The sequence below is a fragment of the Echinops telfairi genome, unplaced genomic scaffold (assembly GCF_000313985.2).
Source record: "Echinops telfairi isolate 266 unplaced genomic scaffold, ASM31398v2 ScPeMD7_17;HRSCAF=63, whole genome shotgun sequence".
Taxonomy (NCBI): Eukaryota; Metazoa; Chordata; class Mammalia; order Afrosoricida; family Tenrecidae; genus Echinops; species Echinops telfairi.
The window spans coordinates 3,049,553-3,075,604 of record NW_022103914.1 but is presented as its reverse complement, the minus strand read 5'-3'; the positions used below and the strand labels follow the sequence as shown (position 1 = coordinate 3,075,604).

General features: G+C 47.3%; 1 protein-coding gene across 13 annotated transcripts in view; it reads right to left on the bottom strand.

Annotated features, from left to right (window-relative positions):
- KALRN (kalirin RhoGEF kinase) overlaps window positions 1–26,052 on the bottom strand; it is a 653,766-nt gene that overhangs the window by 319,428 nt on the left and 308,286 nt on the right. For all 13 annotated transcript variants that reach the window (XM_030884807.2, XM_030884808.2, XM_045287542.1 and 10 more), the window contains one exon: window positions 16,716–16,838. In XM_030884807.2, the coding sequence (XP_030740667.1) occupies window positions 16,716–16,838 (123 nt within the window). The remainder of the gene's footprint in view (window positions 1–16,715; window positions 16,839–26,052) is intronic.

Here is a 26,052-nt window from a genome sequence, read left to right as displayed (position 1 = left end):
CCCTCTGTTTTCCATGCTGGTCTTGCTTCTCCTTGTAGACTTTTATAACTGTACCTGGTTTTAAGAACCTAAAGTTCCTAAAATCTAAGCAAGCGAAACATCGAATCCACAGTCTTTGAGGCAATTCTGACTCACACCGACCCTGTAGGGCAGGGTGAAACTGCTCCGCTGGGTCTCCAAGGCTGTCAGTCTGGACGGAAACAGACGTCTCACCTTTCTCTTGTACAGTAGCTGGTAGATTCAAACCACGGACCTCTTGGTGACCAGCTGAGCACGCTAACCTCTGTGCCACCAAGGCTTCTTTTGGGAAAGAGGAAGTAGCTGTACTATTAAGAACGTAACCAGTAGAGAAACATAGTATTGTAGATAGGTGAGTGCATCTACTGCCGTGGACATATCCCTAAAGGAGATATGCTGGTTACCAGACGTCCCCATATCCACATCGATAGAGAAGCAGCTGCGAGAACACCAACCGTCAGCCAGACAATGGAGTGGGTGGCTCATTGGTGTTCTTTGTTGCTTGTCTGAAATTTCTGTATTGGAAATGATAGTTTCATAATTGAGGATTAAAAAAAGTTAAAAAGAAAATAGAATCTTCATTGGAAACTAATCAAAAAGAGTATTGCATCCACTCCTTTCCTGCCCCCACCCTCCATCCCTCCAAAAGTCTGGGTGTGAGAAGCAGAACAGGAGGCTCTGGGCTCAGCCTGCTTGGGTTCACATCTTGCCACCAGCATTTAGATCATTCTATCAGCTCTTATTCTTCACATGTAAAATCAGGACAATGTCCTGGGAAGCAACAAAGCCCACATGGAAGAAGCACCCCAGCCTGTGTGATCATGGGGTGTCCATGGGATCAGGTATCAGGCCTCAGAAGATCCAGAACAAAAAATCATATCGATGCAAATGAGGTGGGGGTGTCAGAGCGGAGACCCAACGCCCATCTGTAGACAATTGGACATTGCCTCACAGAAGGGTCACAAGGAAGGGACGAGCCAGCCAGAGTATAGTATAGCACCAATGAAACATACAACATTCCTCTAGTTCTTTAATGCTCCCCCCTCCCCCACTATCATGACCCTAGTTCTATCTTACAAATGCAGCTAGACCAGAATATGTACACTGGTACAGACAAGAACTCTCGACACAGGGAATCCTGGACAGATAAATCCCTCAGGACCAAAAGTGAAGGTAGGGGGAAAGTGGGGAGAACCCATCATAATGATGGATGTATTAAAACGCCCCCCCTGCCCCCCACCCGCTCACCCCAACAGGGGAATGAACAACAGAAACGTGGGTGAAGGCAGACACTGGTCAGTGTAAGACATGAAAATAATAATAATTTATAAAATATCAAGGGTTCATGAGGGAGTGAGGATGGAGCAGGGAGGAAAAAAAAATGAGCTGATACCAAGGGCTCAAGGAGAAAGAAAATGTTTTGAAAAGGATGATGGCAACATATGTACAAATGTTTTTGATACAATTGATGTAAGGGTTGTGATGAGAGTTGTAAGACCCCCAATAAAATGATTTATTTTTTAAAAATCAGACTATGTCAACACATACCCATGTTATTTCGGGATTAAACGAAACAGTGTTTGTTTTTATGAGCTGTAGTCAGGAGGTGGTAAACTCCAAAACTAACCCACTGACATCAAGCCGATTCTGATTCCTGGCGACCCTATAGGACAGGGTGGAACTGCCCCTGTGGGTTTCCGAGACTGTAATGGTAGGGATTTCAAACTCCACCTTTTTCCGTTGGAGGAGCTAGTGGATTTGAACTGCTAACTTTACAATTGACAACCCAATGTGTAACCCACTGTGCTGGCAGGGCTCCGTCCGTAAGTGGTGGCGGTGTTCTGTCAGGTGCCACCAAGTGGGTTCCGACCCATCGTGACCGGATGTACAACAGAACGAAACACTGCCCAGCCCTGGGTCATCCGCACCATCGTTCCTGCGCTTGAGCCCACTGCAGCAGGCAGTGTCAACCCAGCTCCCGGAGGGCCTTCCTCTTCCTCGCAGCCCCTCCACCTTACCAGGCACTATGTCCTTCTCCAGAAACGGTCTCTCCTGACCACGTGTCCACAGCATGTAAGAAAAGTCTGGCCATCCTTGCCTCTAAGGAGCACTCTGGCCATACATCTTCTAAGATCAGTTTGTCTTTTTAGCAGTCCACAGTATTTTCAATATTTAGTAAGTGATAGTTATTATTTTTTTCTTGTATGCTTACCACTCATTATAACACAGGTTTAAACTTTACCAATACTTTGCAAAATCTTTATACCTAGAAAAAAAATTCATTGTGGAATTTGCATACATTTTTCCTGTATGCAAATGAATCCCCTGCTTTTCCCCTTAGTTCCAGCTTAGCCAGTGCTGGCTTCTATAGCAGCCAACATGCTCCAGTGGCCCACCTCACTGGCTATCTGTCAGATGAACGAATGAGGGGGAAGAGAAAGTCGATTCAGACAGGCTGACCTGTGCTGAAATTAATTAGAGGAAGACAACAGTAATAAATGGTTTGCTTTCAGAATCAATACTGGACCGGAAGAGCTTTCTCTGTTTGTGTTCTAAACCACATCAATGCTCTCTGAGAGACAGTAACTTTATTGTTCCCATTTGTATCTTTCAACCACACAAAATACACATGTCCGCCAAGTGTGGAACTCCAGTGGCTGCACACTTGGTCGCTCTGTAAGGAAGGCCACTGGGTTAGAGAAGTTTTGAAAAGGGAAAGTCTATTTCCCCTCCCTTGGTTTTACGTCCTTCCTTCTCTCTTCTCTGGGCCCTGGGGCAGACCCAACTCCTGCCTAGCTAGAGACACACAGCTCTCGCTGACCTAACAGGCTAGTCACCTGAATTAGGTCAGCTGGGTGACAGTCCTGTCCTGTGCTGGTGCCTAGTTTTGATAACTAGACTTTCCCCCCCACAAAAAAGCATTTTTATTGGGAGCTAATACAGATATCATATCGTTCCATAGTTCAATCACATCAGTGCAGTATTGTACAATTGCTATCACAATCAGTTTCAAATGGCTACAGCTAATCTTAACCACATCACCATTGATGGAGCCCTTATCACATGCCAGGCACGGTACTAAATCTCTGCCGGTTAGCTCATGCTCCCCTTACTCCAGCTCCAGAAAAACGGAAAACCCCAACTCACTGCCACCACGTCAATGCCAACCCAGAGTGACCCTGAGGGACAGGGTATAATTGTCCCCATGAGATAACCAGACTTTTGACCTCTCCCTAAGAGTTGCTCTTTGTTATCTGGTGACTCAGGGACCCTAGATGTGAGTCTCAGTGCAAACTGTTCATCTTCCTCTTGGATGTGTGAACACCATTGGCTCTTAGATGCCCTACTGCTGGGTACTGCCTATGTCTGGGCAGGCTGAACCATTACTCTGTTGGCCCCTCCACTGGACGACCACCTGTACCATAGTCTTCAACCTATGGACCATGCTTGTCAGTAAGTCTGTCAGTATTTGAAACGGATGTGTCCCTTGTATACCCATGGTTGTGAGGTGTCTGTGAGTCAGTTCCAACACATAGCAACCCTGTGGACAACAGACTGAAACACTGCCCCATCCTGAGCCCTCCTCACAGTTGTTCTTGGCCCAAGTCCAAGGACAGGTCTAGTCTCTCCAATACGGTTAAGGCCTCCTTCTTCAGTCTTGAGCGATGATCTCATGGTTCTTCCTAACTCAGGCTGGAAGGGAGTGAGGCTTAGAAGTACTGCCACCAGCACTACCGTAGTCACAACTGCTGCCACAAAGTCCACTGTTTACTAAGAACCTCCTAAGAACAAAATTCTCATAGGCATGTTTCATGTTACTTCTAATCATCACATCACTCTCTAAGGTAGGTGTTATATCAATTTTAAATGGAAGATATTGAAGCTCAAAAAATTAAGTGATTGTCACAAGATCTCAAGGCTAATAATAATAATAATAAAAATAAAATCTCTCACTGCCATTGAGTCAATTCCATTCCAATTTACAGTAAGCCTATAGGGCAGTAGAACTGCCCCTGTGCATTTCCGAGACACTAACAATCTTTTCAGGAGCAGAAGGAGCGACACATGTCTCCCTTGGAGCTGCTGGTGGTTCTGAACCGCAGACCCTCATGGTTAGCAGTCCAGTGTGTCACCCACTAAGCCACAAGAACAGTAAATTGCGGGAGGGTGGGGGGGAGACTATCTCCAAATATTCATTTCCCCCCTCATTATATGTATAGGAGCTCTGGTGGTATAGTGGTTACTCACTGGACTGCGGTTTGCATGGTTGGCAGTTCAAAACCACCAGTGCCCCTGAGGGAGAAAGACTGGGCTTTTTACTCCCATAAACAATTACAGCCTCAGAAACCCATAGGGGGTCACTCTGAGTCACCACGGACTCAATGTCAGTGAGAGAAGATATGTACTAACAGACGGGTGTCAGACCCACTGCTGTCACTTCTGTCATTGCTGTTAGGCGCTGCCGAGCCAGTCCCAACTCACAGTGGCCCAGAACTGATGGAGGCACCTAAAATTGGCTGAAAGAGCTCACGAGGGTGATGGGATTTGGGAATGTAAGAGGTTTAATTAAAGACAGCCTGACCGTAACAAAAGGTGAAGAGACAAGGGTCCAATAATCTATGACGTGGGCCAAGTGTATTCCACCATTTTGTGCTAGAAAATTGAAATGACGACTCACGCCAGACATTGGCCAGGCCAATTGTTAGATAGGCCACGTAGGGAGCAGGGTCAGCCGTCATCGTCCATTGTGCATGGACTTCAGATAAGCCAGAGGGCAGACTGACCATGAAGGCAAAAGGCAGGAACGGGTCCAGGAGGCCTGGAATCACACAGACCTTATTGGACACACACACAAAGTCTTGAAGAATCATAAATGCGGTGCTGGGGTCCCCAGGAAATCGTAAAGACAGATGGGAAGAGGTCTTCCTCTGTGATGACACACAGTGTCTGGGGGATTACCTGCATCTGTTCAAAGAAACGAGACGAGGAACTGGTTCTGAGTGGGCGGAACCTGCCACTCTGTGTCCGAGAGACACTCAGAGCTCTTTTCGATCCAGAAATTCTATGGCAAGGTGGTTACTCAGGAACTGAACTCTTAGAGTTTGAATCCCAGCTCCACGACATACTGGTTCTGTCAACTTGAGCTAGTTATATAACCTTTTAGCCTCCGATTCCTATATAAAAAATCGGAATGAGAAATACTTCACTCATGAAATGGTGTGAGGAAAGTCTGATGAAGAAGTTAGAGCAGTGGTTCTCAACCTTCCTCATGCTGCGGCCCTTTCATACAGCTCCTCATGTTGTGGTGACTCCCAACCATAACATGATTGTCGTTGCTATTCATCACTGTAATTTTGCTACTGTTATGAACCAGGCGACCCCTGTGAAGGGTTGTTGGACCCCCCCCCAATGGGGTCGCGACCCATAGGTTGGGACCCACTGAACTAGATGGTGCTGGCTATCAGAAAGAATAGTGTCTGGGATCTAAAAAGCTTACCTTCAAACAAGCAGATAAGTGACGTATCAGCTAAATCCACATGGAAGAAGCACACCAGCCTGTGTAATCTAAGGATTGTATATAATAAAATCCAATACCATAGGAGAGAATGGCATTAGAGCTTAACTTTGGAGGACTCAGTTTGCAGAAGGCTACAGATGACAAGGGAAGCCCAAATCCATTTTGTAAGGTTAACCTCTGATGAATCCCCTCTGACCATAGGTGAGAAATGTTTACACTGTTGTGATCTGACAGAGAGCATCGGGAAGTTGATTATGGCATATACAGTTAGGAGAAAATGTAATATCACTGGCTTTCCCTTTTGACCCATCTTAAAGTTGTTTCAATTTTCTTTGTCTTTTTTTCTTAAATCATCTTATTGGAGGTTCTTACAGCTCTTATCAGAAGCACATTTGTACATATGTTGCCATCATCATGTTCAAAACATTTTCTTTCTACTTGAGCCCTTGATATAAGCTCATTTCCCCCCTCCCCCACTCTCCCTCCCTCATGAACCCTTGATCATTTATCATTTTTTTCATGTCTTACACTGACTGCTGTCTCCTTTCACCCACTTTTCTGTTGTTTGTCACCCTGGGAAGGGGCTATATGTAGATCATTATGATCGGTTCCCCTTTATCTCCCCACCTTCCCCTTATGATATCACTATTCTCATTATTGGTCCTGAGGGATTTACCTGTCCTGGATTCCCTGTTTTCAGCTCTTATCTGTACCTGATCTAGCCAGATTTGTTACGTACAATTGAGGTCATGTTAGTGGGGGGAGGAAGCATTAAAGAACTAGAGGAATGTTATGTGTTTCATCGTTGTTATACTACAATCTGACTGGCTCATCTCTTCCTTGTGACCCTTCTGTAAGGGGATGTCCAATTGTTTACTGATGAGCTTTGGGTCTCCACTCCGTACTCCCCCTCATTCACACTGATATGATTTTTTGTTCTGGGTCTTTGATGCCTGATACCTGATCGCATCAACACCTGAAGATCATGCAGACTGGTGTGTTTCTTCCATGTGGGCTTTGATGCTTCTGAGCTAGATGGCCGCTTGTTTATCTTCAAGCCTTTAAGACCTCAGATGCTCTATCTTTTGATAGCCAGGCTCCATTAGCTTTCTTCACCACATTTGCTTATGCACTCATCTTGTCCTAAGCGATTGTGTTAGGAAGGGAGCATCTCAGAATGCCGGGTTATTAGAACAAAGTGTTCTTGTGTTGAGGGAGTACTTGAGTGGAGGCCCAATACCCATCTGCTACCTTAATATTTAACATATAAATATATGTACATAGATCGATTTCCCCATCGTCATATATATATTTACATATGCACATGCCTGTATTTAGACTTCTGTAAGTGCCTTTTGCCTCCTACTTCTTTCCTCTAGTTCCTTTTACTTTCCTCTTCTTCCACTATCATGTTCAGCCTTCAATCGGATTTCAGTAATTCCTATTGGCTACATTGCCCTTGATTAAGCCCCAGCAGACATCCTACACCCTCCATGCCATCAATTTTAGACCACTTGTTGTTTCCTCGTCCCTGGGTTTGCTAACACTCACTTCCTTTTCCCCGCCTCCCCCTCTCCGGTGCCCCTCCCCCCCATCCTCCTGGAACCATCAGTCCCCTTGCTCTCTCCTCCGAATTGTTCATCCCACCTATCTTGTCCAGACAGACATGCAGAGACAATGATGTGCACAAAAACCAAGCAAAGCAAAACAACAACAAAAACAAACAAATAAATAAAAATAAAAAACCAACAGCAAAAAAAAGAAAAGCCCCCAAAGTCGTTGACTTTTATGAGTGTTTTCCAGTTGAGCCCACTGGGGTGCCACGCCCTAGCCCCCAAGTCCACCTTTGTAAGTTAAGATTCTTAAGAGTCTAGACCAGGGGTCCTAAAACTTTTAAAACAGGGGGCCAGTTCACTGTCCTTCAGATCTGTTGGAGGGCCGGACTACAGTTTTTAAAAAAACTATGAACAAATTCCTATGCACATTGCACATATCTTATTTTGAAGTAAAAAAACACAAGGGGTAAAAACACCTGGCGGGCCGGATAAATGTCCTTGGCGGGCTGCATGTAGCCTGTGGGCCATAGTTTGAGGACCCCTGGTACTAGACACACACTATTTCCAGGCTTTTTTTTTTTTTTAACAGCGATTCACTTTCTACCATGTAGAATCCTTTGCTTTCAGCAATCTAGTGACATCAAACTAACAGTGTTACACCATTCATTGATATTTAATTTACAGTTTTACAAAATTCCTGGGAGATTTGAAGAAATAAGATGACTTCCATCACAACCACAGCTTCTCTTAAGTCAGAAAATCACACCAAGACAGTCTTTTTCATATGCTCTATTGATCACACCCTCCATTTGATGGAAAATACTGGTCTAATTTTGTTTCTGATTTATGGAAAGCTATGATGGTGATGAGGGTCTTCTTATTTCCATATCATCAATTTCTTTGGTTTGAACAGTTTTGTTTACATATAATTCACAATCATACAATCCAATAGTTTAAACATATTTAAAAAGTTGTACAATCATACCTTAATTTTAGAACCATTTCTTCTTTCTTGTACTCATGATTAGCTCCCCACTTCCCCACAACTTCCTCTTTCATAATTCCAAGACACCTCTAATCTATTATCTCTATAGATTTACCTATCCTGGACTTCACAGAAAGAAACACACATATACACAAAGAAAGAAAACATATAAAACCCAAAAGCATTAAAAACAAACAAATCCAACAACAATAACAAAATAAAATAGAGAAAAACTTCAATGGAAAAAGATGACAGAAAATAATAAAAAGTCGAACAAAGTTAAAATGGGTCAGTAAGGAGAACAAACGGTAAGTTGGTGCTACATTTCAATCCAAAAGCATCTGCATCTGTCCACTTTTCAATGCACTCTGTCTAATCCCACCCCTGGAGGCTGACTCCACACGGGGACTCTGCTGATGAAGTTTAGACTTCCACTGTCATCCATAGCCTTCTGCAAACTGAGTGCTCAGAAGTTGTGCTCGCATATCATTCTCTCCTCCAGTCTTGGACTTTATTGTTAACAACCCTTGGATTGCCCTGGTTGGTGTGCTTCTTCCATGTGCATTTAGCTGATACTTCACTTAGATTACTGCTATTTGAAGGCAATCTTTTCCGACCCAGACACGTTTCTTTCTGGTAGCTGGGCACCATCTTCTCTTTTCACCACACTTTGCTACAGCATCCATATCTTCAGTAATCTCTTCATGAAGGTGAATATCGAGTAGATCCATGTCATAAGAACTAATTAACTGTCCTTAGACTAGGGCTACGTCCAGACGCTCTATTTGATAAAGGTGCCTTGGTGTCATCTGGGCTGCTAACTGTAGGCATTAGCTCCTCTGCAGGTTTAAGACGAGTTTTTTTACTCCCACAAAGCATCATGGTCTCGGAAACCCAGTTACAGTGCTGTCCTGTTTTATAGGATCACTATGAGTGAGAATCAACTTGATGGCAGTGAGTTTTTTGAGGGAGTCCACCATGATGGAATAGACGATGGTATGAACCAGGAACATGGTTCTTCCCCACCTCCTGCCTGTATCTCCATATTGTTTCTCCATATCCCGACTCTCAGGTTTGTCGAGTATGTCTGTCTACCACTGAAACTATCTGCTCCATTGTAGTATATCATTCTCAGTTTTCTTAGGACGAGTTCTCTAAACAGAGACTCCTTTTCCATTGCAGGTGAAAGCCAGCCCAAACCCACTGCTGTGGAGTGGATGCTGACTCATGTGAGCCGAGAGGACAGAGTAGATCTGCCTCCATGTGGTTTCCAAGGCTGCTGTTCTTTACAGAAGCAGACTGCCCATCTTTCACCTGTGTAACAGCTGGTGGGCCTGAAAAAACAGACTGCGGTTAGCAGCCCAACACATAACCCACAACATCATTGGGACTCTTTGACTTACAGAGCAGGGAGCCTTATGTATTATCTGCATTTCATATTCTTGATATTTTGATTAATCTAAGATTACCTAGGGTCATTTTCTACTTCTTTGAAGGTCACCTGTGTGAAGCTTCATATATGCAGTTTTGTTTTTGGTGGATAATGTTCTCCTTCTAATGTGAAATTCCCTAAAAATGTCCCAAGATCTGATCAACAAGCCTTTCTGTAAATCCTTCCCAGGCTTTACAAGATGCACTCCACCCCTTCCCATCGTCCTGGCTCTGTAGGACATAATTCTGAAAACAGAAAACACCATCTACACAGGCCCCGTTTGGGTCTCAAAGTCAATGCCATCACATGCAACAGGAGAGAAAACACCACCTGTGCTCTCCAGTCCTTCAGTCTGTTGCCCAGGACTTCAAAGTCATTACACGTTCAGACTCGATGGATTCTCGGTGTGTTTTTGGCTGCCTGCCTGAAGCAGACAAGTCAGGGGAAAGGTCCTGAGCTCGATCACAGGGTATTAACATGCGTGGATTTTTGTTCGCACCCCTCCCAATTTCCCCACCACATCTACACAAGCGACTCTCAAAACCCTAAGCTGGGAGTCTCCCAGCTCCCAGAACATCCATCTGTTTTCCTCAGAGCCAGCAAGGCCTCTCCCGTCAGCTCCTGCCCGTGACCTCTCCTAGTGCTTCATGGGCGATGCCCAGCGAGGGCCAAGCAAGATCCAGAGACCAAGCTCGTATTCCCTCCAACTTGCCTTTGCCGCTGAATGAACGGTCACCGTCTCGGGCAGGCACAGAAAGGAACGCCTTACTCCAGAGGCCACACCGCCATTTCCTCGGTAAGCACTTTACTGGAGCTCCAGGTGAATGAATGGTTTCTCTTAGTTTTCACTAGAAAATCTCCTTGAAAGCCCCAGATCGAGGAGTGCACCTTTCTCTGCCTACAGGACTTTTTAAAGGGCTAAACTATGCTCACCACCTGCAGCTCTTCAGTTTCCTAGATCTGACATGGAACCTTGGTGGTTAGAAGCTGAGTCATACCACCACCCAGCCTGAGGAGAATAGGTTTCTCCTCTCGGTAGCTGGCCTACTCTATTTGCCTTGGGGGGCTACTTCTTAGGCTGCTGACCACAAGGTCACCAATTTTAAACCAGTAGCCACTCTGCGGGGGAAAGATGAGGCTCTCTAGGCCCATAAAGAGTTACAGTCTTGGAAATCCATAGGGGTGGTTCTATTCTGTTTGATAGAATTTCTATAAGTCAGAATCGAGTTGATGGCAATGAGTTTGCAAATTTATTTGCTCTCAACACTGACTGCATGCTACATATCTTTGGTAGATATCACATGTTAGCCATTAAAATGAATCTGTTTTTGTTATTTTGATTTCAAGATTCCGAATATATTTAAAAAATCATTTTATTGGGGGCTCGTACAACTCATCACAATCCATACATCCATCCATTGTGTCAAGCATATTTGTACATCTGTTGCCATCATCATTCTCAAAACATTTGCTTTCTACTTGAGCCCTTGTTATCAGCTCCTCCTTTTCCCCTCTTCCTTCCCAATACCCCTCCCTCATGAACCCTTGATAATTTATAAATTATGATTACTTTGTCCTATCTTACACTATCCGATGTCTCCCTTCACCCACTTTTCTGTTGTCCATCCCCCAGGGAGGAGGTTATATGTAGATCCTTGTAATCCGTTCCCCCTTTCTACCCCACCTTCCCTCAACCCTCCCAGTATCACCACTCTCACCACTGGTCCTAAAGGGATCATCTGTCCTGGATTCCCTGTGTTTCCAGTTCCTGTCTGTACCAATGTACATCCTCTGGTCTAGCCAGATTTGTAAGGTAGAATTGGGATCATGATAGTGGGGGTAGGGGTGGGAGGAAGCAATTAAGAAGTAGAGGAAAGTTGTATGTTTCATCTTGCTACACTGCACCCTGACAGGCTCGTCTCCTCACCAAGAACCTTCTTTAAGGGGATGTCCAGTTGCCTACAGATGGGCTTTGGGTCCCCAATATGCACTCGCCCTCACTCACAATGATATGAATTTTTGTTCTTTGATGCCTGATACCTGATCCCTTCAATATCTCGTGCTCACACAGGTTGGTATGCTTCTTCTCAGAATATTTTTTAAGATTATGTGCTACTCAAGTTTTCAAGAACAAAACAAACAGGGTTCCGATGAGGAAACAGTTAACCAGAGATCACTGAAAGAAGCATTTCATTGTGCTTCATGGTTTTGTATTTCTTTACATGGCTATCAGTTCAAAAAGGTTATTCTAGTGTTCCTTCACATGCCTAGCTTTGAGTTTATATACATATGTACATATATATAATATATAAAAAGATATATACATGTTTAGATGGCAGCGCTGTCTCATCTGTTATATTTATATCTATATAAACATATACATATATAAATCTATACCTACCTATCTCTGTGTGTGTGTGTGTGTGTGTGTGTGTGTGTAAAACAGAGCAGGCAGTGCTGCCATCTAAACCTGAGTACTCTCGTACTGAGCAAGGGCAAGCACCTCGGGAGGCTGAAGAAGGAAAAGTCAGCACCACGTCGCAGCCCACCCTCTGGGCAGACAAAGGCACACAGAACCCCGGACAGCCCTACTATGACAGGCAGTAACTTCATCTTGTCTAGTCTGTCTTCCCAATGACACTCACGTGCAACAAGAACGAGAATAAATGCCTCTTAAAGCCTGTTTCACCCCGTGGCATGACAGAGGTCATAAGCTCACGGGCAAGTTGCGACAAGTATTTACCAGACCCAGGAGGGATTCCTGCCAGTGCCCATATCTCCTATTTGATCACAGACAATGCCAACAGCTTGGACCAGGAGTCCAGCAGAAGTAGAGCCCCTGGTGCACGGCTTTGCCCCAGACCCACATGGCCTGCATGCTGGTGGGTCCCCAGAGGCTGTCACAATTGCGGCTCTTTTTCCCGTCCAGTCCAGTCTGTAAAGTACTCTGTTCAATGAGTGCCACCTGCAGGATGAACCAAGGACTCATCATTTATTTCATCTTCAAATGAAATCCAAGTAGCCCTGGTGACTCAGGCAGGATCTCTAGTGAAGCTGTGGGTGGGACATTGGGCTGCTGACCACAAGGTTGGCAGTTCCAACCCACCAGTCACGCCTTGGCAGACAGAAGAGGCTCTCAGAGAAGTTCTATTCTGCTTTGAATCAGGATCAACTCGGTGGCAGTGGGTTTAGTTCAGTTTTGCTGGGCCTGTGCATTAAGCATAGGCCTACTACCCCAAAGGCCAGCAAGTCAAATGCATCAGCTACTCCAGGGGAGAAAGACGAGGCGGCCTGCTACCGAAAAGACTTACAGCCTCAGGACCCCAGGGAGCCGCTTGACGCTGTCTGACAGGGTGGCTGTGCATCAGAAGAGATTCCACACCAGTAAGCTTGGTTTGGGCATGGCAGGGGTGCAGTGGGCAAGTGCTCAAACGCTAACAAAGAGACGAGAAGCTCCAACCCACCAGCTGCATGGTGGGAGAAAGCGGGAAGCCTCCTCTGTAAAGATGGCAGAAGTGGAAATGATGGGGCAGCTCTACTCTGTCCTGCAGGGTTGCTGTGAGAGTCTGGAGTGATCGGACTGCAATGGGTTAAAGGACATTTGAAGAATCGGTTTAAAACCGAGAGCCAATACACACAAAATTGACGCTAACAGTAGACCCATGGCCATAGCCGGTCCCACTCATCACAACTCTTGTTGGGCTCCAACCAAGGCCCTTTTGGTTGGCAGTCACACGCTCAGACACTTCACCATCAGGCCCTCTTTAAAACCCTGAAGTTGTTAGATGTTAAAGCTATGTCGTGGATGCCCACATTCCTCCTTCACAGATATCATTTATCAGGTATGGGGAGCCCTTTCTCGCCTGCATCGCCCTGCTCTCCACCTCCCCAGTTCTGAGGCAGGCCTGCCGACAGCGCATCTGCCTTTGCTGAGGTCGAACCTGGAGTTGCTGAGTGGCTCCACTGCTTGTCCCTTTCCTCGGAGAGGGGTCACAGGGCCGAGCCACAAGCCCCCTCTAGGGAGGCCAGCTGGAATGTGAGGCGACAGAGCAATGACCTCTAGCGTAGATGTTCCCTTTGGGGTCCATGTCTGGTGTTCTCCTTTCCGGAGCAAAATAGGAGCCTTCTTGGACTTGAGAATTCTCTACTCTCCCTCCAAAGATATCTCCTATCAGAAAGCAGAGGACCAGGGGCCTTGAGAAGGGCCAGGGAAGAGGTGACAATGAGTGTCAAACAAGATGGTGGCAGTGCCATCTCCAGCCCTGCTCTCTGACCTGCTTTCTCCACGAACCAACCAGCACTCAGAAATACATTGCATTGCCCTCACCACACCTCCCTGGAGCCCCAAACTGGTGCCAATGACGTAGGCGCCTCCCTGAAAACAAGGAGGCTGGAGGGCTGGGCTCACTCCAAGGCACTCCCTGGGTAGAAAGGCCTGGAAACCTGCTTCCATGATTACAGCCAAGGGTCCACTGAAGCACAGTTGCACTTTGACCCCCATGGGGTTGCCATGATCAGAATCAACTTGACGGCAACTGCTTTTACTGTACCTCCACAAGAAAGACCTGCACATAATAAGAACATGACTCTGAGGGCAGAGAGACTTGGGTCTAAGTCTCAGCAAAGCAGCCATGCGCTAGTGCCTTGGGCACAGTGCACACCTTTCTGAGCCTCAGCACCTCCAAGTAGACTAACACAGTGGCGATGACACGTTATCTATCAATCAGAATTGGCGTGAGATAAAATAGGTAATGTAACTGTAAGCTCTCAAAAATGTGTCTATCCAACTTTGGGCCTCTACTTAAATCTTAGCTTAGTACAAGAACGGTTGATTCTAATATATTATGTATATCTATATATAGATATAGATAGATACATATGTATATATCTAATATATTGTATGATACTCACCTTCCTGATATGATCGCTGAAGATACAATGGGTACATAAGCAAATGTGGTGAAGAAAGCTGATGGTGTCTGACTATCAAAAGATACAGCATCTGGGGTCTTAAAGGCTTGTAGTTAAAACAAGGGGCCACCTACCAGGGAAGCAACAAAGTACCAGGGAAGCACACCACCCTGTGTGATCATGAGGTGTTGATGGGCAGAGGTATTAGAGGTTCAAAAACAAGCAACCAAATCAATGCGAAGGGGCATGGATGTAGTGGAGACCCAAAACCCACCCATAAGATAATTGGACAGTCTCTCTCAGAAGGGTCACACGGAAGAGAAAATTAATCCAGGGTGTGATATAGTACTGATGAACCACATAACTATTCTCTAGTTTTTTAGTATTTCTTCCATTTACTATTATGGTTTTTATTTGTTTTACCTCATTAATCGTGTTAGATTTGCATAGGTTCATTTGTATATTTAAGATCATTCGGTACATGAAAGTCAAGATGGATAACCCTTCAGAAACAGTAACAGGAGTAATGGTTCCCTGAGGGTATGGGAAGAGAAAGGGGAGGAAGTGGGGAATGGAGAGCTGATAGCATTGATGATTGTATAATCCCACTCAATGGGATCAAACAACAGAATTGTATGTGAATGGATATAATGGATCGTGTAAGATATGACAAAACAACAACAAAACTATTACCGAAAAAAACACAATGTGTCCATCTAACCCTTATGAATTTAAGCTAATATGTTTCTATGGTTGAATGAAAGACATGGTCTCATGTGAGAGGAATATCCAAGCATCACTGAGCAGGTCTCCCTCAGGGGCAAGCGGAGGGGTGGGCTTCAGCAAGGCCATCAAGCTTGCTTGGCTGTAATACCACACACAGATGACCGCCGCCTCCTGGGCCTGCAGCCAAAGCAGCCATGGCCTTGCCCCTGTGACTACAGATGACACAGAGTAATGAGAACAGGCGGAACCACGGCTGGTGTCACTTTGGAGACAACTTTGCTACGTGAGGAGGGACTGAGCACTGCACACCTCAGAGGCAGGAGCACCAGGGAGGGGACTACTACTCCAGGGAGCAGCAAGCATGTGGGATGGCTCGATTCCAGCAGCACAGAAACTGCCCAGGGACTGAACCCCACCCACACCCTCCTCTCAGAAGACAGGGTACACCTGTGGCTTTCTCCCAAACTGACCCCAGCAGGCTGGAGAAGCACCCAGGATGCCCTGCTGCCCAGAGATTTGGGGTCTCAGCTACACCCTCTCCATCAGGAGACACAATGGGACCCGTATCTCCATAATGCTGGGGAAATCCTGCTCATTCTGAGGAAGCCTCCGTGAGACCGTGAGGTGCTTCTCCTCTCACAGACTGGTCCAGTCACTGGGCTCAGTCACTGTGGGCGCTGTCTTTCTGTTGCCCGTGGCGCCTCTCCCTCTGCAGCGATCTAGCTGAAGCTCCCCTGGGGGTGTGGCTGTGCTCTCACCATATGCCTGGCCTCTGGCAGGTCCAGCTGGTCCTCGATTGGCCCCTTCCTTTCCCCCCTAGAGCACATTTCGATCTGGGACGGCTGGGACTGCTGGTTTCCCTAGGTGAGGTCCTGGTGTAAGCACGATCCCTGATGGGATGCCCACACTGAGGTCTGCCGTACAGTGGGCTGGGAGTCGGCCCAGGCTAGAGCACGACCTGGCCTGGTCATGTTTGCACCTCTAGCAGCACCTGCCTCTCAGTCTCATCTTGACGCCCTGCCCAGAACCTCCTCCCCGCCCAATTGATTCCTAAGAGTTTAATTGTCCACTGCGATCGATGGCACACAAGGGTGTGAGCGGACAAAATTAGCTGGCTAGCAGTACTGCATCTGGGCTACGAGGACTTTCACAATCCATCTGGAAGCACTTCCCACCAGAGGAACAGAAGGGAGCTGGGGTAAAAGTTTCAAGTTAGAGGCTTGGAGCAGAAATCCCCCTAGATTAAGATCAGTGGTAAGGGGCTTCTCATACAGCATCTCTCAGAGAGCAGAGTGAACACTGTTGCAATTGTGCATTACACTGCTGGAGGTTTCAAACTGCCGACCCAACAGACAACAGCCCAACACTGCAACCACCACACTAGGAATCCTGATCAAAGCAGCAGCCCTGGGGTCATGATGTCTCTGAACTAGTCAGTCCTTCCCGTCAGCACTCCCTGGTGGACAAGGCATTTTCAGATCATGCTGCTAAAAAGATTTTCTTTGAAGACAAGCTGGGAGTCTGTGTACACACACACACACACACACACCACCGCCACCTCCTTCTCACCTGAGCCACTTCTTCAAAGTCATCATGCCTCTTCTGCAGGGCCCGGGCTCGATGCAGGGACTTCCCAACCCCAGTGTGTTTGCTGAGAAAGGCCTCACCATGGTTTTCAATCCAGTCCAGCACCTAGTCAGAGAAGGAAGACAGGAACAATGACTTCTCCGCGGACAGGAGGGCTTTGTAGTCTCTGTGCCAACTTGAGAGACTGCCAGAATCCTACCCCCACCCCACCCCAACGCCAGGCCCCACAGCAGCACTCCTGGCAGAAATGTGGAACCCCGCCACCGCCACCGCCACTCTTCCCATGAATACAAGCAACAGTCATACCCCTTAGTAAATGCAACTCATCTTCTTTGATCTCCAGAATCGCTCTCATTCATATTTACATTTCCTTATCTTAATTAGTCCACGATTCTTAGCTAGTTACACAGACCATCGGGCACAGGTTAGTTAACCCTCTAACTCCCTGTGCCCCAGCCACATGAGGACAGACACGTGGGCAGGAAATTAGGCAGCATCTGATCAAGGCAGTTCCTTAGCCCTTGACCACTCTTTGTTCACACCAATGGCTGCCAGTCCCGAGGCTCCTTCTCATTGTGCCCCGAAACCCCTTTCCTGATCTCTGAAGCAAATTCCCAGAGGGGCCAATCCCTGCTTGGTTTCTTTATGCCACTCCCCTCTAGTCCATACCAGCCAGCCAGCCAACCAATGATGTGAAGGCCGTTAGCATCTTCAGGCCCTTAGTATCTATGAGTCTAAAGCGCTAGCTGACAAAATGATGAAGCGATTTCTTCTCACAACATTGTTCTTAGTGGTTAGCACCTGGAACAGGGGTAGCTGAAGCATGAGAGATGAGGGAGGAGATGTTGAGGAGGCAGTAGAATATGTTGTCCTCAGGAGCATTCCAGGAGGAGAGTAGAAACTTGGAAATGCAGGGAAGGTCAAAGCTTTCCAATCTCTACTTTGCACTCACCCAGATGGTCTGATAACAAAGCGCGTACCGCGGAGAGGAGGGCAGCGGCTCAGCTTCTGGACTCTGCAGAGCAGGTGCTCAGTAAATCAGGTGGCCACAATTAGACTGGAATTATGGTGGAGACACACCTGTTACAGATCCTGGCCAAGACTCCACAGAGCCTAGCCAACTCAGGCTACCCTAAACATCAACCAAACACTTCATTGACGATGGACTAGCCTTCTTGGATATTAGGGGGCTGTGTTGGGAACACGATTTAGATGGACACAATCTATTTAAAAGGACACGTTAGTCTGTAGCTCTGTCTGCATCCACTGTCTGGTGGCCAGCAGGGGAAGACCAACTCCTCCTGAGGGCGGTGGGATGTGAGCTCTGGCCCCGCAGAATGGAGCCTTTGGCTCCATTTCCCGTTAACATTTGGGATAAATTTATGCCTGCAGTTATGCACAATGTGGAAGGTTTCCAAGTTTCCATGGCACTGTAATAAAGGCCACACCAAGATGGTATTAGTTCAGAGAAAAGTATAGATGCTTATAAAAATGAAGCTGGAGAGAGAGCCACCTTATCAAGCTGAAAGGTCAGATTTGTTGAAATGAAGGGAAAACTTATATTTGAAAAAAATAACTTCATCTAAATATTAGGCACGATGATTTTAAAACATTTCCTGTAACAAATTATGATACCCAATGGGATAAGCCTCAGGCTGCTAACCACAGGTTGTCAGTTCAAACCCACCAGCGGCTCTGCAGGAGAAAGACAAGGCTGTATTCTTCTGTAAAGATTTAAAATGTAGCAGACCCCAAGGAGCAGTTATACACTGCTCTATAGGCCGCAGGGGTGGGGTGGTGGTGGTGTGTGTGTGTGGTGTGTTTGTGTGTGGTGTGTGTGTGTATGTGTGTGTGTGTGTGTGTGTCTATTCTGACTCCCAGTGACCCCGAGTGCTGAGCATACCTGTCCGAGGTGTCTCTAGGGAGGGTTGGCCCGACAACCCTCCTGCTGGTAGTTGAGGGCTTGCTTAATGGTCTGCGCTTGGGATTCCATCTCACTAAATAGTGTTTTGCTAAATTATACACTCATTTTATTACGTTGTTTCTGTATTGTTGCATGGCAACATATCGATTTAACGCTATGAAGGTGTGCTTGTGAAAAGGCGTGACAGCACCGAGTGGGATGAGTTTGACCTTTGGCAAACAGGGGAAGGCAGCAGTGCAAGGGACTCCCGGGGCTTCCCTTAGACGGGCCTGCGTTTCTCTAGAATTGCCGAAGGACGTTTCAACAGCAGCAGCGGCCCCCCCCAAAAAAAAAAAATCAGGAGAGGGTATTTTGACTCGGCTTGCCACAGTTTGATTTCATGATGCCTTCTTGCAACAGAGATGAGACAAGGCAGGAGGGGCAGACCGGCTGTTAGGAGGAAACAGACTGGCCCCAAGCGAGTCTGTCAAGTCACAGCGCTTCTCACAGACGGTGCGCCTCCTACAGTGACGCAGTGACGTTGCGTACATTTTAGGCACATTTAAACCTTCACACTTCTCTTTGAGAATGCATTAAAGATTGGAGGTAATCTTTGTAAACAAAGGATCTGTCTTGAAGCAGCTCAGGATTGTTTGGGAGCTGATGGCAGATTTTCAGATAACTACTTCCCTCCCCTTTGGGTGGTTACCTGTGACCTGTTTGTTTGACAATAAATCGTATTTGATTTGTTTAAATCTCTAGCTTTATGACAAGTGACTATTCCAAAGCAAACTTGTCAAAAAGGCATGTTTTCCTCTCTGAGTTCACCATTGGTTTGCTTTTACGCTCTCTGGTGGTGGCTCCCCCCTTTTATTTTTTTCTTAAGCAATTTATTTTCTTTAAAAAGTATTTTGCTTTCTCACAAATGTCAATTCATCCTCAAGGAGTGTTATTTACTTTATTTAATTAGCTATGCCTTTGCAACATCAAATACGTTTATCTCATATGTGAGGAGCCGTCACCTAATTTAAACACACGTTCACGGCTCTGCCATGCTGTACTTGCCACCATTCAGTCTGACTTCCACCAACAGGATGGAAACTGTGAGGAAAGACGGGTGCAACCTCCATGGGAATTCAGGGACCACAGCAAAAGTACTCTGACCAACAAGGCCATGATTTACGAAACGCACAAATCCCTTTCAGGATGCAGAAAGACCTGAACGGCAAGCAGGGGAGGGGCGCAGCCTGCGCAGGAGGCATTGTTTAGACGCTGTTTTCTTGCTCTTTTGTCTTCAATTAATGCAGGGTGTCATCATCTGACGTAGATTTGGACCCCAGGTCCTCTTGACCACAACCTCACGTCCCCAAACCCTGCGAGTGGAATCATGCTTCGTAGGTAGGCTCTGCACAGCAGAGAGAGCAGGCACTAGGATCCTGGTTTGCCCGACAATTGGTTTTGCACCCCATACGTTTACGGGCAGCGCTGGGGTTCTGGCTATCCTTCAGTGACTGGTGAGTCAGGTTAATCTGAGTCCAACTTCCAGATTCTGAACATCTGCACACCACTGATAACACTACTGCGCTTCTAGCCAAATCACGACCCCTACATAAGTGCCGCCCCCCCCCCTTCCCGGCTTCATTTCTCTCATCTTCAAGACTATATTTAAAATAATCAATGACCAGTTACCAACTAGCTGGCATAGTCTGGGATGATGATCATCTATACTGAAGATCATATATGGCTGCAAGCTGGTATTTGAGTATTTCCAAACCTGAAGATTTGATACTTCTGTTTTAGTCTGGGGGTGTCTCAATCAGCTGAGAAGGATGTGTGCGGTACAGATACCCACACATTCAAACAGATGCTCATGATGCCCTAGTGCCGGGGGGTGCTGTAGTCAGCATGGCAGCAGAGCCTCTGCTGCCAGGAAGTCCCTGTCTGTGTGTGGGGCAAGAAACACTGACACAGCATTCACCAATAATCACGACACGAGACATGCCAACTGCCAGAGGCATCCTCCCTCGCTGGGGGCCCAGGGAAGGCTTCCCCGAAGAAGTGAGGTGCAAGCTGGAACCAGAGAGACAGTAGGACTTAATCAGTGAGGGACAGGAAGACTCAATCACTGGAAATGAAACTTCCAGCATCATCAAGAAGAGAGGCTTAAATGAGGGCAGCGAGGGAGAGCTGAAGAAAATCTGATGACCCCTGGTGTGTTTGAGATTCCAGTGTCGCAGTGTTGATCCTGACAGCCGCTGAAGGTGTGTATGTGTGTGTGAGAGAGAGAGCGAGAGCGAGAGCGAGGTAGACATCATCCAGGCGCACATTTGAAAACCATGCTCTGCCTGCTTTGTGGGAGAACCAAACAGAGGAAAGGAAGAGCAGAGCTGGGACGCAGAAGCCACCGCAGAAATCCCATGAGCGGTGATGGTGGCTCCCACCAAGCAATGGCAGAGCCCCTAGAGCAGCGGTTCTCAACCTGTGGGTCTTGACCCCTTTGGGGTGGAACAACCTTTTCACAGGGTCGCCCGGTTCATAACAGTAGCAAAATTACAGTTCGGAAGTAGTAATGAAAATAATTTTATGGTTGGGGGTCACCACAACATGAGGAACTGTATTAAAGGGTCGAGGCATTAGGAAGGTCGAGAACCACTGCCCTAGAGAGACAGGTTTGAAGCTGTCTAAGGAAGAATGACCAAGATTTGATGGTGGTGGTGGTGGCGGTGACAGAGAGGCCCAGGCTTGAGTACGGGGTGGAATGTGGGACCAGTCCCCGTCACAGAAGCAAACGACAGAGCTGACATGACAGATCTGTCTTCATTCTAGGTCTACTCATGCTCTGGCCTAGATAAAAGGCGGTTGTGTCCCTGAACTGGAGTGGGAATTGGCACCAATAATAGCTGTCAATCTGATTCTGACAAGATGTGGCTTTATACACTTGTTTTTACATACTAAGGTGTGAAAGTAAATTATAAGTTGTTAATCTAACTGGCTCAAAATAATAAAGTAGAGATGCCACCTCAATTTAAAAACACAACCTTAGGCCTAAATACCACAAATCCATTTATATTATTATTATTGGAATGGAACATCTGTCATCTCAACATTTTTCACAAGGACAGCTCAGGGGCGTTACCTGAGGTTCTTCGTGTTGTTCAACCATTACACTTACGTGTGCCCCGGTTTGCCACCCAGGAGAGAGCCCAGGGTCTCTTAAGCATCGAGTTCTTTCTCCCTACACTCCCTGTCCTCGTCCCTGGCAACCATTAATCATCTCTGGTCTCCATATACTTGCCTATTTGAGATATTTCACTTGTCTATTTTGTGATCGACTTACTGTACTACGAATATTTTCATGGTTGACCCATGCTGTAGCCTGCATTAGAATGCCATTTCTCTGGAGAGTGTTCCATTGTATGTATGTGCCACGCTTTGCCATCTTTTCATCTGCTGATGGACATTTAGGCTATTTCCACCTTTGGGCTATTGTGACTAGTGTTGCAATGAGCGCTGGTGCACAGGTACCTGTGTTCCCACACTCAGTTCTACTGACTCGTGCAACCTCGTAGGGGCTTCACATCATCTCTGAGGGGCTTCTTACCTTGACACGAGAAGTCCTTGGTGCTCAAGCCCCACCCTCACATTCAAATCTACTTCCTGGGAGTTATTGTCTCAGCCCTCAGCGCCCCCACAGCTGTTTTTCAACCCAGTTTGGCTCTTGCCTTCATTTGAAATGCCCCTTTCTCCCTGGGCTGCCACCTATTCATCTTAAACCCCACCTCAAAATCACCAGCTTGGAAAGCATTTACTCCTCTTTACCAACCCACCCACACCAGAGTGGGCATCATTCTTCTGTGATTTCTGTTCACGCCTCAATTATTGCTCCCTGATCTGCTTCCCCCGCTGGCCCCAACCTCCTGAGTGGCAGGGGCTATAATCTGCGAGCCTAGGACACAGTATGGACCGTGGCCCATAGCAGCTGCATAGCAGATGTTTGTTTAACTGCTGGAAGCTCAATCTCACTCCTCCCACACAGCACTTTGGGGTAACTGCTTCCAGCACCACCTCCCCACGTCACTGTCTTAGCACCTCTCACACCCTACACTCAAAGTTCTGTCTTTGTGGTCCCTCTCCGCTGGCCCCACTTGGCAGGGCATGCCTAAGGGAACAAAAGCAATATCAAGTGTTTTCCCTTATACCCCACCCTTTCCTTCTACCCAACCCCACCTCTCTGCATCCTGGTTAACACCTCACACACAGGAGTTACGCAGAGTACTGTCAGCGGGAAGTGCCAAGCACACACACTTGCTGAGCCAGTGTATTCTGAAAGTCTGATCTTTGCACTGTCTTTGGGAACCATCACATCGGCTAATAGAGACCTCCTGGCTGCTACCGCCAGCAGGCAGGCAGGCGAATCGTTTGTAGAGCTCTTCCTCTCTCCTCATGCCCAACTTTCAACCAGAAACTAGTCCTTTCTCAGAACAGCCTTTTTCCAAGAGAGAAACTCATGTCCTGAACCTGACTGGGGAGCCAATCTAACAGTCATTAAGCATAATCCACTAATCACCCCCTTTCTTCTTCAACTAATTGTGTTGATTCCGCCCAGCATACAATCAAGGGGGAGCTCTTTCAGAGATGGAGGCAGCCCTTTTGAGCTACTGCCGAAACAGGAGGAAGTCTCTCTGAAGAGAAGGATGGGGAGTCTGAATGGTGGCCATGAGCACAATGGAGTGAATGGGAGGCTATGAAGGCCCTCACTGCCATCTCTCCCATGGCTCTGCCGGCTTGGATTCTCCTTCTGCAGTTGTTAGGGGCCATGAAGTGGTTCTGGCTTCTAGCGACCCTGCAGGAAATACTTCTTGCTCCTGCGCCATCCTCGTGATTGCTCCTGTTTCAGCCACTGTGGCGGCCACTGTGTCAACCCTCGAGAGCTTCGCTCTCTATCGCTGCCCCTCGACTTGACCAAGCATAATGTCCTCTCCTGACATGTCCTGCATCACCGCCTCTCTAGCTCCTGACACAGACGAGGACACTGGATCAGACCCAATTCCCGCACAAATACTTCACAATCCTACGGCACATAATTAGGGTGCAGCAGCATCCCTCGCAGGCACCTGAAGTTTCAGGAGGTAAAGAAGGGAATCCACACGTTAGTTGGAAGGAACTACTTCCCCCGGGGAGAGGCGGGGCCGGGGGAATCCCATGCTTGATGGCCTCTACCATGTAAGGGCCCAGCCCTCTCCCCCAACACTGGGGCCACTCCACCATTCTTCCCTCACCATGACGCCCTAGAAGGTTGGCCAAGGACCTCGAGCGATGACACTGCAGGGCAACTTTGCCTTTTTCTTTTCCCTCCCCTTCGCTACCTGTCCCAGGAGTTAGTCCCAAGCCACCTTTCTAATAAACAGCTTCTTCCTCCCTGAGCAGGCACCCTGTCGGAGTCTCACCTCTGAGGCAGGCTGTGCCTCCCCTTCACGGAGCCCTTGCTCTCTCTGCCCAGGCGCTGGCACCGTGCACCACAGCCATGCCCGCTGTGAACCACCTCCCCTCTTGTGGTAACCTTTCCCCACGAACTCCCGGGACGATCTCCTCATGAGGAATTCCTCTGGTTCTCTGACTTCTCTCAGTCATCATCTTCCCACCCAACCTTGAGGTTTGGATTACACGGGTGCACAATGCTGGGCCTCTTCCTTTCTGTAGCCTCTCTCATTCACTCTACAATTTCATCCCATTCCATGGCTTTAAGTACCATGGAGAAGAGCTCGTGGCTCATGCAGAGGATTAATGAGCCCAGCTACTAATCAGATGGTTGGAGGTTCAAGTCTGCCTAGAAACGTCACAGAAGAAACACCTCGGCAGCTACTTTCAGAAAATCAGCTGTCAAAAGTGAGACGCAGTCCGTTTCTCTGCTCTGATCGACACGCCACCATGGATCAGCATCAACTCCACGGTGACCGATCATATCTTTTTTATGTGCCTCTCACTTCCATATTTCCTGTCCCAGTGCCGATTTCTGTCCCGAGATGGAGATGTGCACATTGAACTCCTATTCCTCCTCTCCAGGTTGACACATGACAGGCAGCTCAAACACGAAACATGTAAAACCAAACTCTTGATTTCCGTCTGCCCCCACCTCCCTCCTCCCCACTTCTTCCTGGTCCCAGGAGGCAAAAATCCTCCACCTCCTTGAAGCGCTTCGTCTCAAACCAGAGTGTTTCTTAATTACTCTTCCTCATCATGCACTTTTTCACTGCCACCTTTCTCGTCAAAGTCACCTTTCTCACGTATCCTAACAACCCCCGACGGGTCTCTCTTCTCTTATCCTTACTCCTCGGACCATTCCCCAACTCAGAAGCCAGATCTAATTATGTTTGTCAAAGCATTCTCCGTCGCAAAACTCTATCATTCGTTCCCATAACATTTAGAAACCCCATATTCTCTCCAAGGCCTACCTGGCCTCACCTGGACCCAGCTCACCTCTCCACATTCACTCCTCACCACTTTTCCCTACTCTCTATTTACCTATGTTCATGAATGCATCTAGTCTGCTCCAGCCTCGGGAGCTCTAAAGATCCCGGATCCGTGTGCCTCTGACCTCCTCATTCTGTCACTGATGCGGAACACACTCTTGGATGCATTATCCATTTATTTCTGATGTTTTACCTCTACCCCGGAACGTAAGCCCAATGGCTAGTTGTGTTCACTGCACACTACTGAGAGTATTCGTGGAACAAGTGAGGGAATAAATGAATCTGATTTGAGAGCTTCTTGTCGAAAGGAGGATGAGCACCCCCACGTGTAATAGAGACATATTTGCACATATTTGTGGAACCCGAACCCCAACATTCCCCTGGCTTCCTCTGAGACGTCACTGCATTCTCACTTGGTTCTAGCTCGCAAGCACATTTGAACCACAGTACAACAGGCACGATGCTGGGCTGCTCTACATAATTTGAAGAGCTTCTCCCTCTCAGCTCGGTACCTCCAACCCCACCGCTGTGGCGGTTGATTGTTGTGTGGGCTCGGACTCACGGCGCGTGTGTGTGTGTGTGTGTGTGTGTGTGTGTGTGTGTGTGAATGGCACCCGCTGTTGCTATGATGGTCATGGTCCTGAGTATGCTGAGGTTCATGGTGTGGTGACCGCATCAGTCCTGCGCAGGGAGGGTCTTGCTCCTTTGCCAGCCCCCTACATTACCAAGCCTGCTGTCCATCCTAGCAATCAGCCTGCCTTGATGGCTGAGCCGGCATCTTTCCTCTTACCACTATCCCCGTTGGACTTCCTCCCGGACGGCATTGTTCATTCTTTTGTAATGTTCCTGGTCTAGACGATAAGTGGCTTTGGTGCGTAGTGCTTACACGTTGGGCTGCGAACCACAAGGTCAGCAGTTCGAAACCACCTCTGGAGGCATCCCTCAC